The following is a 15,144-nucleotide window of genomic DNA, read 5'->3' on the forward strand; positions in this document are numbered from 1 at the left end:
ATAAATAATTTAGCCATCATGAAAAGCATGTTCTAAAGTCTAAAAGGAAAAACGCAAAGCTTTCTATGTATGCTAATGCGCGTTACTAGGTGTGCTAATGACATTACTAACACTCGCTTAATAAACCCGTCATATCTGTACAAATAGTTTACGCAATTAAGCAAAAGTTGACGTGATTTTTCTGTTTTTCATGAGATATCATAGATAACTTCATTTACAAATTACCAAACATATGTTTGGAGGTTAGCATTCACAATCAGACTCGTTTCTCGTTGGATAATGAGCGATGAGTGCAAGGTGCGATCACAGCGCCATCTAGTCGCCGTTACGCGAAACTCCTGCTATAAACAATGCCGTATTCTACCGCTTCTGCGCGACCTCGCTCGTTCGATCTTATTGTGATATTTATTCAAGAAAAAGTTTAAGTAGTTAAGCAAATTTTATTCGAGCTTTATTTAAAGGTGATGTTGCTCAGGGCAATTACTTGTGCAGTATGGCAACCTGCGGCAAAGCTAATTCTACGGACAGGATTTTCGAGTCTACAAACCAGGCTAACACCTGTGCTTGCGACAGCATGTTTACAGGGAGCTGACGCCTCGATAGCACCGACACATCGGCTTTTCCAGACGACCCCAGTTGCTCGCGAAATGTCAGAGTTTGAATATGACAAAGTGTGCAAAGTTAGTCTTGAGAATCTCTGCGAATATTTTGAAAAGTTACTAGAGGAGGTGACGGACGCTGATGTGAATTTAAGCGACGGCGTACTAACTGTTATGTTAGGCCAGAACCACGGGACCTATGTCATCAACAAGCAAACTCCAAATAGACAAATATGGTTATCCAGTCCTATTTCAGGACCTAAGAGGTAAATGAATGACGATATGCCGAGCTTCACTTTATTAGAAGAATTTAAATGCATAGCTATTCAGGACAGTGTATAGCTAGTGGCCACTGATGATTTACGTCGATGAGTTACTATTCTATTAAGCGAGTTGGTTCTGGTATTCCACAGGCCATTTCAGCTTCCGATAATGGTTCACTTTGCGTTAGCTTTGCAGTGAGTAGCAGAATACGTTTCTGTTATATAACCTACCTTGTTCAACAAAATTAGTGGAACTGACTAGTTGTTCAGCCAAGAAACAATTTTATTTGGACAGATTAATATAAAATTATATCTGTCTATAAACACTTCCTTAAAAACCTTTCGCCTGCATTGACTTCACGTTAAGGAAGTAGAAACACGAGCCGCAAGTACTTTCAACTAACCAAAACTTAACTCATTATTGTATACCCCAAGTGATAAAGAAATTTTCGATGTTTGTCGATTGATTTTTTTTAAATAGTACAACAAATATCGACTCCAGTTTAGTAAAGTTCATATTCCATCTAAGTCTTTTGACCTACGTTTGTTTAGGTTTAAAAGCTATAACTCATTTACTTAATCAGATTTAATCAAGTTGGTTCCTTACGTTTGCCAATTGCAGGTATGATTATATAGACTCTGAGTGGATTTACAAGCACGACGGCCGCTCGTTAAACGCTTTACTAACGCAAGAGATGCGACAAATTCTACAAAATGAACAGATTGATTTTAGTCAATGCATTTAAGGAAGACGCTAAATCTAACAATTTTTCTTCTTATACTAAAGTTATTGTTACAGCTGTAGGGAAAATACACATCTCTTGCTCTGTTACCGGTCATTTCTATGTGTATTTGTATTTAGTAGCTTAAAGTATTTTAATTAAATTTCGCTACGACAAACATGTCAACAAATTATTATTGAATTATCCACGTTCGTTGGGGGGCTGGAGTCTCTTTGATAATATGTGTGATCTGAATATAGAACATACACTGTTTTATGTTCGTATCACACATGCTTATGATCATTGTGTTATCTAAATTGTAGGGCAAAGTACACCTGTTTAACATAATAATATTAGAAACTATAGGTTACATAGCAATAAAATCAAAGATTAAAAACACCAACAAGGTTCTTTGCTTAGTTACAACAATAGCTAGCGATCTTTATAAATGTGCACAAATGCATTGAATTTTTGTTCATTAACCCATAGATTTCTTTTTATCCACTTGTATTTTTATTTTATTTCTTTTTTGATACTATCTTGAGAAACCAATAATTTCATTAAGATGAAGAGGATGCTATAATGTCCTTGTACCTGAAATGAAAAATATAAATTCAAACAATTTCGTGATTTTCAGCATTGCCTTTATTTACACTAGCGGAGCTACCGGTCTCGAAGTAACGTCTACAAACTCTAGAAATGGTTACGTATTTAACCAAAATGGGTTCCTGTAACCTCGTGACAGGTCAGCGTAGGGATATATTTTCTATAAGTCCATTAATACTACAGCATATTTCGTTCAGAATTTTTTGAATTTAAGGAATGTTGTTCTTATGCTTCACTTTAATTGTTTAATAAGTAATAAGCAAATGCTTGTAGTTAATGTTAAAACGAACTAAATATAAGTCTTGCGGTATACATATTGAATGAAGATGACTGGCAGCAGATTTTTCAAAGTGCAATCGGTCTGAACACATCGTAGTGTATGAGAACTTCACGCATTTGTAAAGCCATAGATTAAAAGCTTTCAATTACAACAGTGCAATTTTGGCTGTTATTTGAAATCATATTTTAGGCAAACGGAGATCTGTGAAATAGTGATCTATTACATCCAAAAATTTACATAAAATCCGTAACAAAATATTAATTATGCTCAGATGCTACGCTAATTAGACTGACTCTTCAAAAAAAGTATAAAATACTTACTGAATAATCAAAACCTTTAGAAATGGTTCAAAGATATAAATCTATCAAATTTTGATTGTTGGGGTACTATGGATTTCAATCTAAAAACGTTTATTTAATCAATACACGTGAGACGTATGTGAATTTAGCGAATGGTTATACTAGAAATGACAATATTTACAATAGTATCCTCAAAAATAAAACATTGTTTGAAATCGTTTCCTAATTCCATACTTAATGGGGTGTAACCTAAAAATTGTTCTTTTACTTGGACTTCCGTAAAAAAAAAACTGTTTTACGGTCAAATGGCAAACGAAAGCTGACGGGAATGTCGTTAGCGTATGTGTCGCGTATGCTTAGTCCTTTGGTGCTTATCGTTATTAGCGTTTTCTTCGTGCCGCTTCGTGTGATGTTTGCGTGAATGCGGTAACTAGATTCAAGCTCCGCTTCCATGCCGATTCTCGCAAGTTCGACGCGGTCGAACGTAGTGTGTGACGTTTGACGAAGTAGCCTGAATTTCGAATTTTGCTCCCCAGCATACAGTCTGATAACGTCATGCACTACAGCCAATAAGCGTGTTACGGAAAACCTGTAAAAACGCGTTCAGTCGCTTCAACGACTTCGGAGGGTTTCACTTTAAGCTGTTGGAAGTCAGTTCGGCCATGTGTAGCGTTTGTGCGCTACGTTCGGGATAAGCCGATGATTGTAGGGGAGTTGCAACGTAACAAACCCCCAGTCTCGAATTGCTTTTAAGGGACAGCTGACCACTGATTAGATCATTTGCGTTGGAACAGGTGCGACATGATACTTCAACGGAAAGCGACGCGTTTTTCGGTAGGTTGTTGGTGTCGAGAGAATCAGTAGATTAGCGTTCAGACATGTCATGGTGCAGATTTCTTACATGGTAGATGTTTTTGTAGGTTTTAAAGTATTTTCAATGTTCCATTGTTGGAAACATTGCCGGATATATATGATTTGACATTCGATCAGGTCAAGCTCTATCACTATCGGCCGTAGTGCTTATTTTAAAGGGTACTATTAAAATGGTTTTGTCTAAATTCATTAAATCGTTAATAAACATCTATAAAAAATTTTTAAATCTATTGTTTCACATATATTATAATCGGGATCTGCTTTAGCCCTATTTATTCAAACCTTTCAATTGGATGTTTAGACATGCATATTGCTAACAATATTCCAAAAACCAAATGATAACTGTACAATGAGAGTTAGAACATAATCACCAACTTGGTTTAAATAGGTAAGCGTCCCTGCCAATGGTCTCACCAAAGAGAAATAATATTGGTTTGTCATTTTTACTTGTGCATCCAATCAGCTTGAGGCAAGTCAGTTAATGAGCTCCTAGGCAAAAATATACCGAAATGGTTTTCGCTTTCTCTGCACGTTTTGGCAAATGAAATATGTTCAATTGTTTTTTCAGCTGACAGCATCTTTGATACTTAGTGTAGCGATTTTCGTACTCCTCACCACTAAAGCTCTGGCCTTACAAGTAGCATCGAAGGCGTACGAGCCCTCATCTACTGCTAGCCGATTATTCATGTCACCAACTTCGGCACCTTTACTGAATGACCATACTCGTCCCGCATCGCCCTTCCGAGATGTTCACGCGAGAAACCTGCACTCAAAACTTTCAAGCCTCTCTCGTGATAGTTCCCAACGTCCATCTAATTTATCCTCCTCTTATTCATCGGCTATCAAGGTTCCTATCCATCGTTTACCGCTTGTTTCTATTACAGCACCGTCCGCAGTTAGTGTGAGTGCGATTACACATAGTGACGAGACGAACCAAGAAACAATTGCCGGTGGCGGTAGGAGCCGTGGAAACGGATTTGGAACGGGGGGCATGGGCAAAGGTGGCGGGAGTGACTTTGGAGATGGAGGGAACGGAGGTGATGGAGGGGACATAAATGGAGGGGATGAAAGTGATGGAGGGAACGGCAGTGGAGGAAGAGGGCGTGACGGACATTTTCAGTGAGTACAGTCTTGTTAGTGAAGTCATATTAGCTGTGGAGAATAGTCGTATTTTGGTGCATTTTTATGTAATGAAAGAATTTAAGGAGGAACGCGCAGGCCGGGGGAGCTTGATTAGCTAAAAAAGCATTCTTAGTAATCGAAGAAAAATTCTTAAACATGGACATCAAACAAATTTGCATTACTTATGGTCAATCAGCGCGAGGATTATTTCAGTCAATAGGTGCAACAAAAAAAAAACGCAAAGTGGTCCATTAACAGTTTAAGGTTTCTAGTTCGGAAAAGGCAGCCTATAAAAATAAATCACTTAGTTACCATATCATTTTTCGTTCACATTAGACAAATACCTACTCTTCTCGAGGTTTAGGCAAACGCCAGCTTACGAAAACACTCAACACTGTGTAATTATATTGTCCTTTGCACCATGTGAAATGTTATAGCAAGTTCGTTCTTTATATCGTGAGGAATTTGTATCTTGACCACGCAGGTACGCCAAGCTCCCGCAAGTGGATACTTACGAGTTCGGCTTTCGCAAGGGTAATCTGTACAATTTCATCGAACGGCATGAAAGTCGGCACGGACCCCGATTCCGAACAAATGTCCTCTGGGGCGATAAACGAGGCGGTTACGGCGAACATTACTGGGAATATAACCATATGGAAATCACGCCTACGCCGACAACTCCCGGCTATTCTGAATACAACGTTAGCAGTCAATACTAAGATTTCAACAAAATTTCATATGGTTTGAGAAAAGCAATTTCTGGCAACGGTCGCAAAGGGCGATCTAATTCCTCATCATCCTTTGATTTGTAGAATAAGCATTCGTCTGCAAGAATTCCCACTATTTTCTGTAGTGGATGTCAGTTATCTGCATTTATTACTTCGAGCATCCAGTCGACACCTACAGAGTAAACGCTATTTTAAAAAAGAAGGTAGGCGCCCAAAAAAGCTTATACTCATCAGAAGAGTTTGAGGTCGATTTCTTTGGGCTAGACTGTCGATGACGAATACGAAATTATAATAAGACTATATTCAATTTTCAAATAAACCGCCATGGAAGGATTAGATTATTGTATATAAGCGATTCACAAAAAGTCCCATTAGCCGAATGAACAGTACTATGAAAATGGATGGTGCAAGCCGTAGCCGACTTGGTCGAAGTTTTGTAAGGGCGTCAAAACATTTACAAAATATTTGTTTGTAACCAGGCCCCTTTTCAAATTGTAACTGTTTTGCATTCCGAAAGAATTTTACTAGATAGGGCTCTAAGAGATTTCTGACGCATACAACAGCAAGCGTCTTGTGCCTATTTGCCAAGTATAGGACCAATTCAACTTTTTTTTTGCAGAACAAGGCAAAGTACTTGTTTCTTGTTTATTTTCTTGTACTGATGGCTCACCAATGTGTAAGTCCGACAGAGCTGTTCGGCTTTCAGGTATTTAGTTACATTATAATGTTGTAGACGCAAGCCACAAAACGTTAGACTGCTATGTTTTATGATTTGTATCTAGTAAAAAGTAACTAATAGTGTTCCTTCTTTGAAATTTTCGATGCGCCGCACTAACGTCCACCAAGAGTGGCTTGAAAATTGTTTTTGAAGTTTTTCGAATGTGGATAGTGAGTAGTTCGGTACTCTGTCTTTAATGCCATCTGACCACTGAGTTTACCATCATAAAAAACCACATGGAAATGCCTATATATATATATATATATATATGTGGGTGGATGTGTAGGCATTTCCATTTGATATACAGTACGTAAATTTTGCCATTGGGTCTGCTAGTGGTATCAAACTCTAATTTGCCGATATATTTTTTACCAAATCTAGTCTCGTATTCGGCGATCCACTCCTTAAATGCTTCCGACGAATATTTCATGTACTTTAAGGTCAAAACTGTTTAGCAGAGTAAAGAGAATTGATTTTTTATCGGCCCAATAGAGTTTCCGAGATAAAACTCGTTTGCTGAAGACTGTTGCTGTCGAGAGAAAGATGAAGCCTCCAAAATAAAGCGTTTAAGTTTGTTGTTTTATTTAACTATGCTGAGTTCATTATAGGTTTACTATAGGAGAGCATACTTATACAACTTACTTCACTGCTATTTCAACTATGATTATTTTTGTTTCTCTAGTTTTTCATGGTTAGCTACTATTTATGGTTAAGTAAAATTAAACGATCTTTGGGTTTTGTTTTGCATTTACAACATAAATGACTACTGAAATATTTGTAGCTAATTCTTCAATTGATATTATTTTACAATGAACAAATAATTTTTAGCATATTGATAAACTTATGAATGTATGAAAAACGCCTGCCGTAAAATAAGACCATTGTTTATTTCTCATTACGTGTATAAATAGTATGCATATTAAGTCAAAACTGCCAGAAATGTCTTGTTGGTGTCATTGTACCATTGAAAATAGCAGGGAGGTACCTTTGGCGGTAATCTTTAGAAAAAGGACGTTCGTTTTTCGCTTGAATTTTCGAGGTCAGTGTGTATTTACTGTAAAACTGTGCTCCAGGTAGGTTCGGCGTATTGAAGACTGGGAGTTTCTATCGCGTTTTGAAAGATAAGCCCGCGGACTTGATTGTTTTGATTGAGCCAACGATTGCTATCCCTCAATTCGAATTCACTCGTGCTTGAGTTGCAGCAAAGAAGATGGCAGTCGCCTCACTATGTCCTCTTGTCCCATTCTTTTTGTTTTCTCTTTTCCAAGTGTCTGCCACAACCTATACTCAACAACAATTATTTTTCGGTTTGATGCGCAACTCACGAAAATAGAATGCCCTCGTTCCATGCCGGAAACAGAAAAGGTCTACTATACTCCAGCAGTCACACGTGTGTACGTATATTTACATGGAGGTATATACTGAGCGATCATTTCGAAAATAATACCAATAAAGCTAGTGCAATTGTCGTATCTTTCTGAGCTCCAATTCGAACGATAGAATGGTTGGGATGCAGGTACATAAAGGCCAAAAATGGCATAGCGTTGGAAGGAATAAAAGAAAATGTGACGTGCACGCCACCGGGCAGGTGTGTAGTTAGGGGTTGGGTGTGTAGTAGGGCTGTGTAGCTAAGGGTTTAGTGGTTCGATAATGCGCATAATGCGCATTGGGAAGCACTGCATTTATCAGCTGCGGTGGAATAGCTACTCAAGCTGCGCTTGCTTGTGAATGCGTGTTGGTGATGTTCACGCAGCTGCTACTAAGGTTGGTGGGGACCTGGCGACATGAATAATTATTTATGTTAATCAATATTTTGTTTTTGCGATTTTTTTAATTTATCGCCAGCGCCAGTGTGTTTTTAGAAATCGCACCATCCTTAAGGTCTTCTTGCGTTTATCATATTGTTCTGTATATTGCTTTGTTTAACAATACGTGTTCCAGTCAAATAATTCTGTATACAATACAATACCAGACCAAAAAAATCACAGAATTCAAAATTAATAACCAAGCTGTAACCAAATATTGTTACCAGAAATTGCACTCACTACACTGCTGCCCCAAACTAACATACTGCAATGGCACTACGAGCTTGCTTCACAAAAGTGGCAGAAAATATGGCAAATTTCATTTTGTTTGTTTTTGTTACTGTAAAAAAACGCAGCGTATTATTTTTGCCCTTCACTAACCTTCAACCATGACGAAGAACATTATCCATCCTTTAAGCAAGAAGGAGAAATATACAATATTTTGTATTTTATAATATAGAGCCTGTTCTCTTCAGCGTGTTATCTTGTGAAATTGTATGGATACATACAGTTATTGAATATTCTGTATTGAACATTCTGTAAAATTAGCTATATTCCTTTAGACGTGTCTCTATGTTTGTTGTTATATATTTACGCTGTGCCTAATTAAAATAAGTGATAGAATCATGAGATCTTAAGAAAAATGTTGTGATGTAGTGATGCCTTAAATAAAGTCGACTTTTCTAACTGCGTCGCTGGTTTGTGGCAAAAAAGCTATGACCGTTATTAGAGGTTCTGCCTATTGGTAATGTTTGTGTTAAATCCTTGTAGATTAAATTTGTTCGAAACGGGTAAACGAACAATGCATACGATAGTCGTGACACGTCCGTCTGCTTGGCTTTGCTTTGATTTTGCACTTTTTTTGTTGACATCGTCCAGTCTGAAAGGCTCATCGATGCCTGTTGAAGTGCTCCCAACCAACTTTTAAAGAAGTAATCATTCCGTAATAATCATCATCTTAAGCACGTCTAACGTAGGTCTTATTTTGCTATTCGTTCACCGTATATCCCGACCTGACAAGAATAAATCAAGAAAGGAAAAATCATGAACCGCTTGTTATGGCAAGCCTCGTAGAACAACACACTCTAGCAGACTGTGTTCTTGAAAAACTTGCTGTCCACAGTTGCTAATAAAAATTGTCCTTACCCTGTAAACCAAGCTCGACTGTTAGCTGGTCGTAGGCAGGTCATCTAAGTAAGCTAATGTTATTGCAGCCAGTGTTTGACGAAAGAAAGCATGAATTCGCTTTGCTACCGAGAATGACAGCTGCCACGATTATATAACAAGCCCTTTCTAATTATTATTTACGTGTATCAGTTTGGTCTGTCTATGTCTCGATACGTCGATAGAGCTCATGTACTCGTTTGAATGTAGTCGAACTGCTTGAAAATTGACAACCCGACCTTCTTAAACGAAATCATTTTTGCAGATTAAGAAATATTTTGCCTACCATGGAGGCTACCATCGAAAGGAAATCTTGCTACAATCTGCGACTGTAAGCTTAACTATAGTTATAAGCTTAGCTCAAGCACACTTGATGCATAAACTACATAAAGTTTTCCGCATTTAAGTTTTTCAATGTTGAAGGATAAAGTCAGAGCGCAGGGCTGCTTTCGCCTTAGTCGCACTGTGCAGTCCATCGTTGTTTTCGCACGTTATAATCCACAATGGCTCTGAAAGATTGGAACACCGTGGGAATGAGTACCAGTGCTTACGAAATGTTGTCGACCCTTAATAACTAATTATTTGATTATTAACTAATTATTAAATAACTTTGAAACTAATTATTTGCAGAAAACTTATAAACTTGCTTAGTACAAATTTTCAAAAATCTAGAATGAAGCTTGGGCGCAAAAGCACATTAACATTCTGATCTAGACTGTTTCTCATATCTTAAATTGTTGTTTTAATGAAGCAGATGGTTTACGGATATGGCTGTGTATAATATCATTGGTACGAAGTAGTCGGTTGATTATATATAATCATCAAGCAACCTTCTGTTCCAACTGTTTGGTATAACGAGTCCATTGAAATACGCCTCTGAATCAACATTAAGGCATACACTGTTCACTCGTTTTCAATCTTAAGATTACACTAATAAAGCCTATTTGTGCTTCTCTGTTTGCGCTTGGTGCTAAATAATCTTGTCGGCTAGTTAGTAGGCGGATGGTGTGCTGGCAGGAACGGGAGGAGAAAGTGAATTTGAATAAGTTAACAGAAAAAGTATACGCACATTTTGCAACTGTTTTTAAGTCAGGAGCGCAGAAATTCATCTAATGCTAAAGGTAGTCGAAGATGAACACTGTCTTGAGAACTTATGAGAGAAGGTAATAGTTTCATCTAGGGACAGACTAAAATTATCTTAAACGAAGCCAGATAATGATGAACTCGTCCAGACAGTATCGACCATTGGACAGGTCACCATACCTGTTTTGGTCGACCTGCAAGGTAAGTCAACAAATTATCTTGTAACTGTTCCAGAGTAAGGATGCTACATTCAAGACCAGAAATCAACAATGGCCACCAATACAAATACATGCAGCGCTTATTCGGCGACGCTTTGTCGGCTTATTTGCGTTCAGATAGTCTAGTCGCAAAATAGTTCCAACAAGTTCGCTTCATTAGTAATATGCTTTACTTTTAAACACCAAGCTTCATAGTTACTTGATCTTGACATCCTCCTCTGTCACCTTTGTTGAAGGTGGTTGCTGTGGTGGTGGTTGTTGGCTTAGTTTTTCGCCGCTGCTACAAGATGGTCGTTCGAAAATACTTCTGATGTAAATCCTTCTTATAGACAATCTCCACGCGCTAAGTGTTGTTTTTCTGAAACTTCTGTGAGTTTAATGTATGTGCTTCTTACTGAGAATCCACCCTTCAGTCACTTATGACTTTCAGAAAAAGCTTTTTTAAGAAGAATATATTACTGGCAATACCTGTATAATAAGTAGTGAGTATCATAGCTTAACCACTAAGTAGTTTTTACAGAAAAGGAATACACTCACTAGTGATAAACATTCTGTTAAATTAGTATTTCTATGTTCGACGACCACTCCATTGCTGGAGGAGTATAAATACCTCCGATGAGCATTTGAGTTTAATGTCAATGGGGGGTTTCTTTTGCAGACACATGTACCGTCATAAGACTGTCTGTCTCACACCGGGAATGTTTGCTGCTTCTACGCCCAAAGCTTTCAACCAATTTTTAAAAGGATGTGGTATGGCGAACCGTTTAAGCCGCACACCGAATTCGTCGGCTTGCGATGATGACGGGACTTTCTTGCTGTAGCGCCTCTGTGGACCTTGAAGGCTCTAAAACAGACACCAACGAGGAACGAAGAGACGCAGGTTCTCAACGAATTACTTAATTTCGTTGTGTATCTTCGAATACGTGTGGAAAAAAATTGACTGTCGTGGTAATTAGGTGAAAAAAAATCAGATGTTCGAAACTGGTAAGTCCCGTCGGCTGGTTTTACCGATCACGAGATCTGCTTAGTATCGTATCTCTTTAGCGTGGCTTTGAAATACAGGACAGATGAAATGTTCACTGTACTTTTCAGACCCGCAGAAAAATTGCATTTGACTAAAAAACTAGTCTCAAATATTATCTAAGTGTCCGTTATGTATTCCACTCACAGCTAACGCCAAATAGGGTTATTAACTTGAAACGAACCAGGGAAATTCATTTTAGCAGGGTATTAAATTGATGCAAGCCATTCATGACGCTTGTCACAGAGTGCACCCTGCTATGGGAGCAACCAATATAATAATCTTACATATTTTTGTACCTAAATGCTTCACATAATGGTCAAATTTGGTCAAGTTCCGTAACGCATGTAAATTCACGGTATAACTCGCAAAGGATTTCGGCCAGTTGAGTATATTAATAAATTATTTAGTCTAGCAGGCTGTTGAGACGGCAAGCCCTTTAATAGGAAGCACCGTAAAGTTACCTGCTGCTATTCGTTACCCCACACCTTTATCACATGTAAAGTTTTTTACACAAGCTAGGCACTATCACAGAGAGCTACTGAGTCAAATAGATATCACCGAAACAGTCTGTGCTAGTTAATCGGAGCATGAGTCGTTAGCGTTCAGAATACGCCTCATACCAGAATGCTACCTACTCCAGTCTAACGAACTTTTAAATAGATTAGATAAAGGACACGTGATATTTTACAGGAGCATCGTTTATTCCCCGCCACAAGAAATACAAGCATACCTCCTACTATTTAGCAGGAATAGCCAAGCTCCAGCAACTGTTTCTGAATCGGAGCGATCTCCTTTTCGACGCTCTCCTTCGCCTGCTTCTTCAGCTTCTGCAAATTATATGAAGCGTGCCGTCAGTATTACTACTGGCCGGGTGTGATGTTAGCAGTAACGTTGAAAATTCGCGAGGTTATAACAATAGCATACATGCGGTATGGATGGAGTAAATTTGTTAAGCAATATTTCGTAGGATAAAAAAAAAATTAAAAATCCAATGTAGAGCGTTTATGTAGCGACAAATGCAAACGCAGCTGTCACTTGTACGACGCGCAAACAAATTGTGTAGCATCGGTAAATTCCACACAGACGAGAAAAATCATGCATGGATCAAAGAGATGCAGAAACATTTCCACAATGTATTGACAATATGTAATCACACAAGCTCAAAATAAAATGGCGCGTGCTTTAACATTGGGAGTTTAATAGTTGAATGGATATCATTTAAATTTTTGTAACCAAAACGAAACACGAACATGATGCAAACAATGAGCTAGACAAAGCCAACAGAATAGAAAACACAAATATATACGGAGAGTAGTCAAGAGATGTTTTTGACTACTTTCTTTTTTCTACTTTTTCTTTCTCTCTCTCTCTCTCATATATATATATATATATATATAACTTAAAAACACATTTGAAGCACGGCTGCATCGGTTAGAAACACATAAACAAAACAGTATACACAACTTACCCTCTCCAGCTTAACGAGCTTAAAGCGCAGATATCCCTTAACCTTCCGTTTGGCCTCTAGCGTCTCCACGACGTCAGCGTACTTCCACCCTACCTCGGAGCTCAGTCGACCTAGTTTGCAGACCTTGCGACGGGGATTCGAGCGAACGGCCTTCAGGGCAGCAGGTACAACCATGCGCTTCTTTACATCGTACGCTGGCGGAATGCCCTCGAAACATTTCAAGTTGCCAAGCGCTTTCTGGCCTCTGGCTGTTTTGTGAGGCAGCATACCTCGCACTGTTCGCCAAAAAATACGCGATGGCGCGCGGAAGTGAAACGGTCCACGTTGCGGATTAACGTTGCAGCGTTTGCGCAAAAAGGCGAGGTATTTAAGTTTATTGCGGAAGAGACCGCCGGATATATTCAACGCCTCACATCGAACCACGACAACCTTCTGACCTGATCAAGAACAGCGAATAAATGCTGGTTAATAGCATTAAATGGCCATCGCCAACAAATCACGACACGAAAATGCCTGACATGTAGCCAAGTGAAATGTTACAGGGATGTGAGTCCAGCCTACACGGGTACGTATCTGCATACATACAAAACCAGGGTGTATGAAATTGTCACATAACGTGCAGATGTAATAATCATTAAGCTAATTAACAATACGCCAACCTGTTTCATATTAACTATTGACTTAAAAATCCTCGTCCTGATCTGTGAATTGCACCCACCATTACCATAAATATGGCACTAATTTGCGTACTGAACAACATCTGCTCTACCCATTCAACCTACACATAAGATTTTTGTGCTTGTACAACAATGCTAGAGATTGCAGACTTTAGATTTGCCTGTCAAACAGTAATGGTGAAACCGAAAAAAGCTGAATTGGTAATGTTGACTCCACAGCACCGCCATTGCAAATCGATGCAAGAACGAATCGCTATCTGGGAACTACTTTAATTTTGCAAGGTCCTAGAGGTCCAACATAAGGCTTCGTGCAGTCCCAAGATACCTTGCCTCATCGATCAACCGCAAAATGACAAACCCTTCTTCCCCCACAAGAGCGTTTCGAACAATACTGAAAATGATCCCTAGTAAAATTCTAATTGTTTCTACTAGCACCTACACACAAATATGTTTCTCTCAATCACGAAGCATCATTCCTTCGAAGAGCTTGCATACTACCACGAGCTTTCATTCACGTTACACGCCACTTCGTACAATTAAGCTTACCGGTTAAAAGAGTCTTGGCGACGATAGATGCAAGACGGCCGAGCAAGTGCCCCTTGCCGTCGATGTAAACCGGCTGAAATTCAAGAAAGCAACACAGCACGCAAATGAAAAATTCATTCTTGTTTTCACTTCACATTAAAAACACTATCTTATAGCAATATAGGCTCACGACCTAAACACGAGGATTTCGTCATCACATGCCGGTCAAAACCGAACAATGAGCTTAAGTGCAGTCTACGATCTAGGACGACTTGCGCGAAAAAAAAACACCCATCGTAGAACATCTAGACAACATATTGAGCACAATCAAAAAGTTTCTATACGGTCGTTAGCGAATCAGTATACACGTGAACGAATAGGCCACAGGGCACACGTTGCTGCCAAAAAAAAACAATCACGTTTTTCGTAGAACTTCATCGATTTTTGCATATTTCACAACCGTAAAGGTTTGCTGTATCACGGATATCTGTCGATAGACATGCACGCGACAAAAAGTTTGCGAAAAATGCACTATTTTAGCAAAAATCCTTACCGCCTCAGTGAATCCAGGCATCTCCTCGGTTAAAAAGGTTCGACTAAGGCTTAACATGCGCCGACTCGATTCCGCGGATTGCAGCGCCCCCACTTTTGGCGGCCGGGCGATCGGTAGCCTCTCAGCCCGCGAATATTGAAATCGAAGAGGAGTTTATGGTGCAATACACACACAAGATGAGAATTTGATTCTTTAAATGTTGCTGCTGTGTGTACCTTTTAACAAAAGTTATAAAAATATCGAGCTTCGTGGGGCGGGTACCTCAAGCGGTATATAGTTAGGCGAGTACATGATGTATAGTCTTGACTATGAACGATTGGCACTACGGAAAGAAATCCGGAGAACTTCTCTAGCTCCATAGGGTATATATTAGCAAGAAAGGTAACTTCAACTATACAGATCAAAGTGACGATAAAC

At 38.9% G+C, this 15,144-nt stretch overlaps 2 protein-coding genes across 5 annotated transcripts; one reads left to right on the forward strand and one right to left on the reverse strand.

Moving 5' to 3' along the window:
- The first annotated feature begins 334 nt into the window (after positions 1 to 334).
- LOC111265196 (frataxin, mitochondrial) lies at positions 335 to 6,798 on the forward strand. 4 transcript variants are annotated; one of them, XR_015312971.1, is made up of 4 exons: positions 335 to 865; positions 2,222 to 2,329; positions 3,564 to 3,603; positions 4,527 to 4,593. XR_015312971.1 is itself a non-coding variant. In XM_086970387.1 (4 exons), the coding sequence occupies exons 2-4, from the start codon at positions 2,284 to 2,286 to the stop codon at positions 5,481 to 5,483; spliced, it is 516 nt and encodes a 171-aa protein (XP_086826513.1). In that variant the 5' UTR covers positions 775 to 865; positions 2,222 to 2,283; the 3' UTR covers positions 5,484 to 6,798. The 4 variants fall into 4 exon arrangements, 3 of the variants coding, with proteins under 3 accessions (XP_022697401.1, XP_022697400.1, XP_086826513.1); XM_086970387.1 differs by lacking the exon at positions 3,564 to 3,603 and adding an exon at positions 5,249 to 6,798 and having other exon boundaries at positions 775 to 865; positions 4,527 to 4,761; XM_022841665.2 differs by lacking the exons at positions 2,222 to 2,329; positions 3,564 to 3,603 and adding an exon at positions 5,249 to 6,798 and having other exon boundaries at positions 673 to 865; positions 4,527 to 4,761.
- A 5,388-nt stretch (positions 6,799 to 12,186) lies between these two features.
- RpL13A (ribosomal protein L13A) lies at positions 12,187 to 14,860 on the reverse strand. Its single transcript, XM_022841664.2, has 4 exons — positions 14,728 to 14,860; positions 14,196 to 14,268; positions 12,973 to 13,409; positions 12,187 to 12,331 (listed from the first exon to the last, which is right to left on the reverse strand). Exons 1-4 carry the CDS (start codon positions 14,782 to 14,784, stop codon positions 12,245 to 12,247), a joined length of 654 nt encoding a protein of 217 aa, XP_022697399.1. The 5' UTR covers positions 14,785 to 14,860; the 3' UTR covers positions 12,187 to 12,244.
- Between the last annotated feature and the right edge of the window lie 284 nt (positions 14,861 to 15,144).

Source organism: Varroa jacobsoni, unplaced genomic scaffold (genome assembly GCF_002532875.2).
Source record: "Varroa jacobsoni isolate VJ856 unplaced genomic scaffold, vjacob_1.0 scaffold_942, whole genome shotgun sequence".
Classification (NCBI taxonomy): Eukaryota; Metazoa; Arthropoda; class Arachnida; order Mesostigmata; family Varroidae; genus Varroa; species Varroa jacobsoni.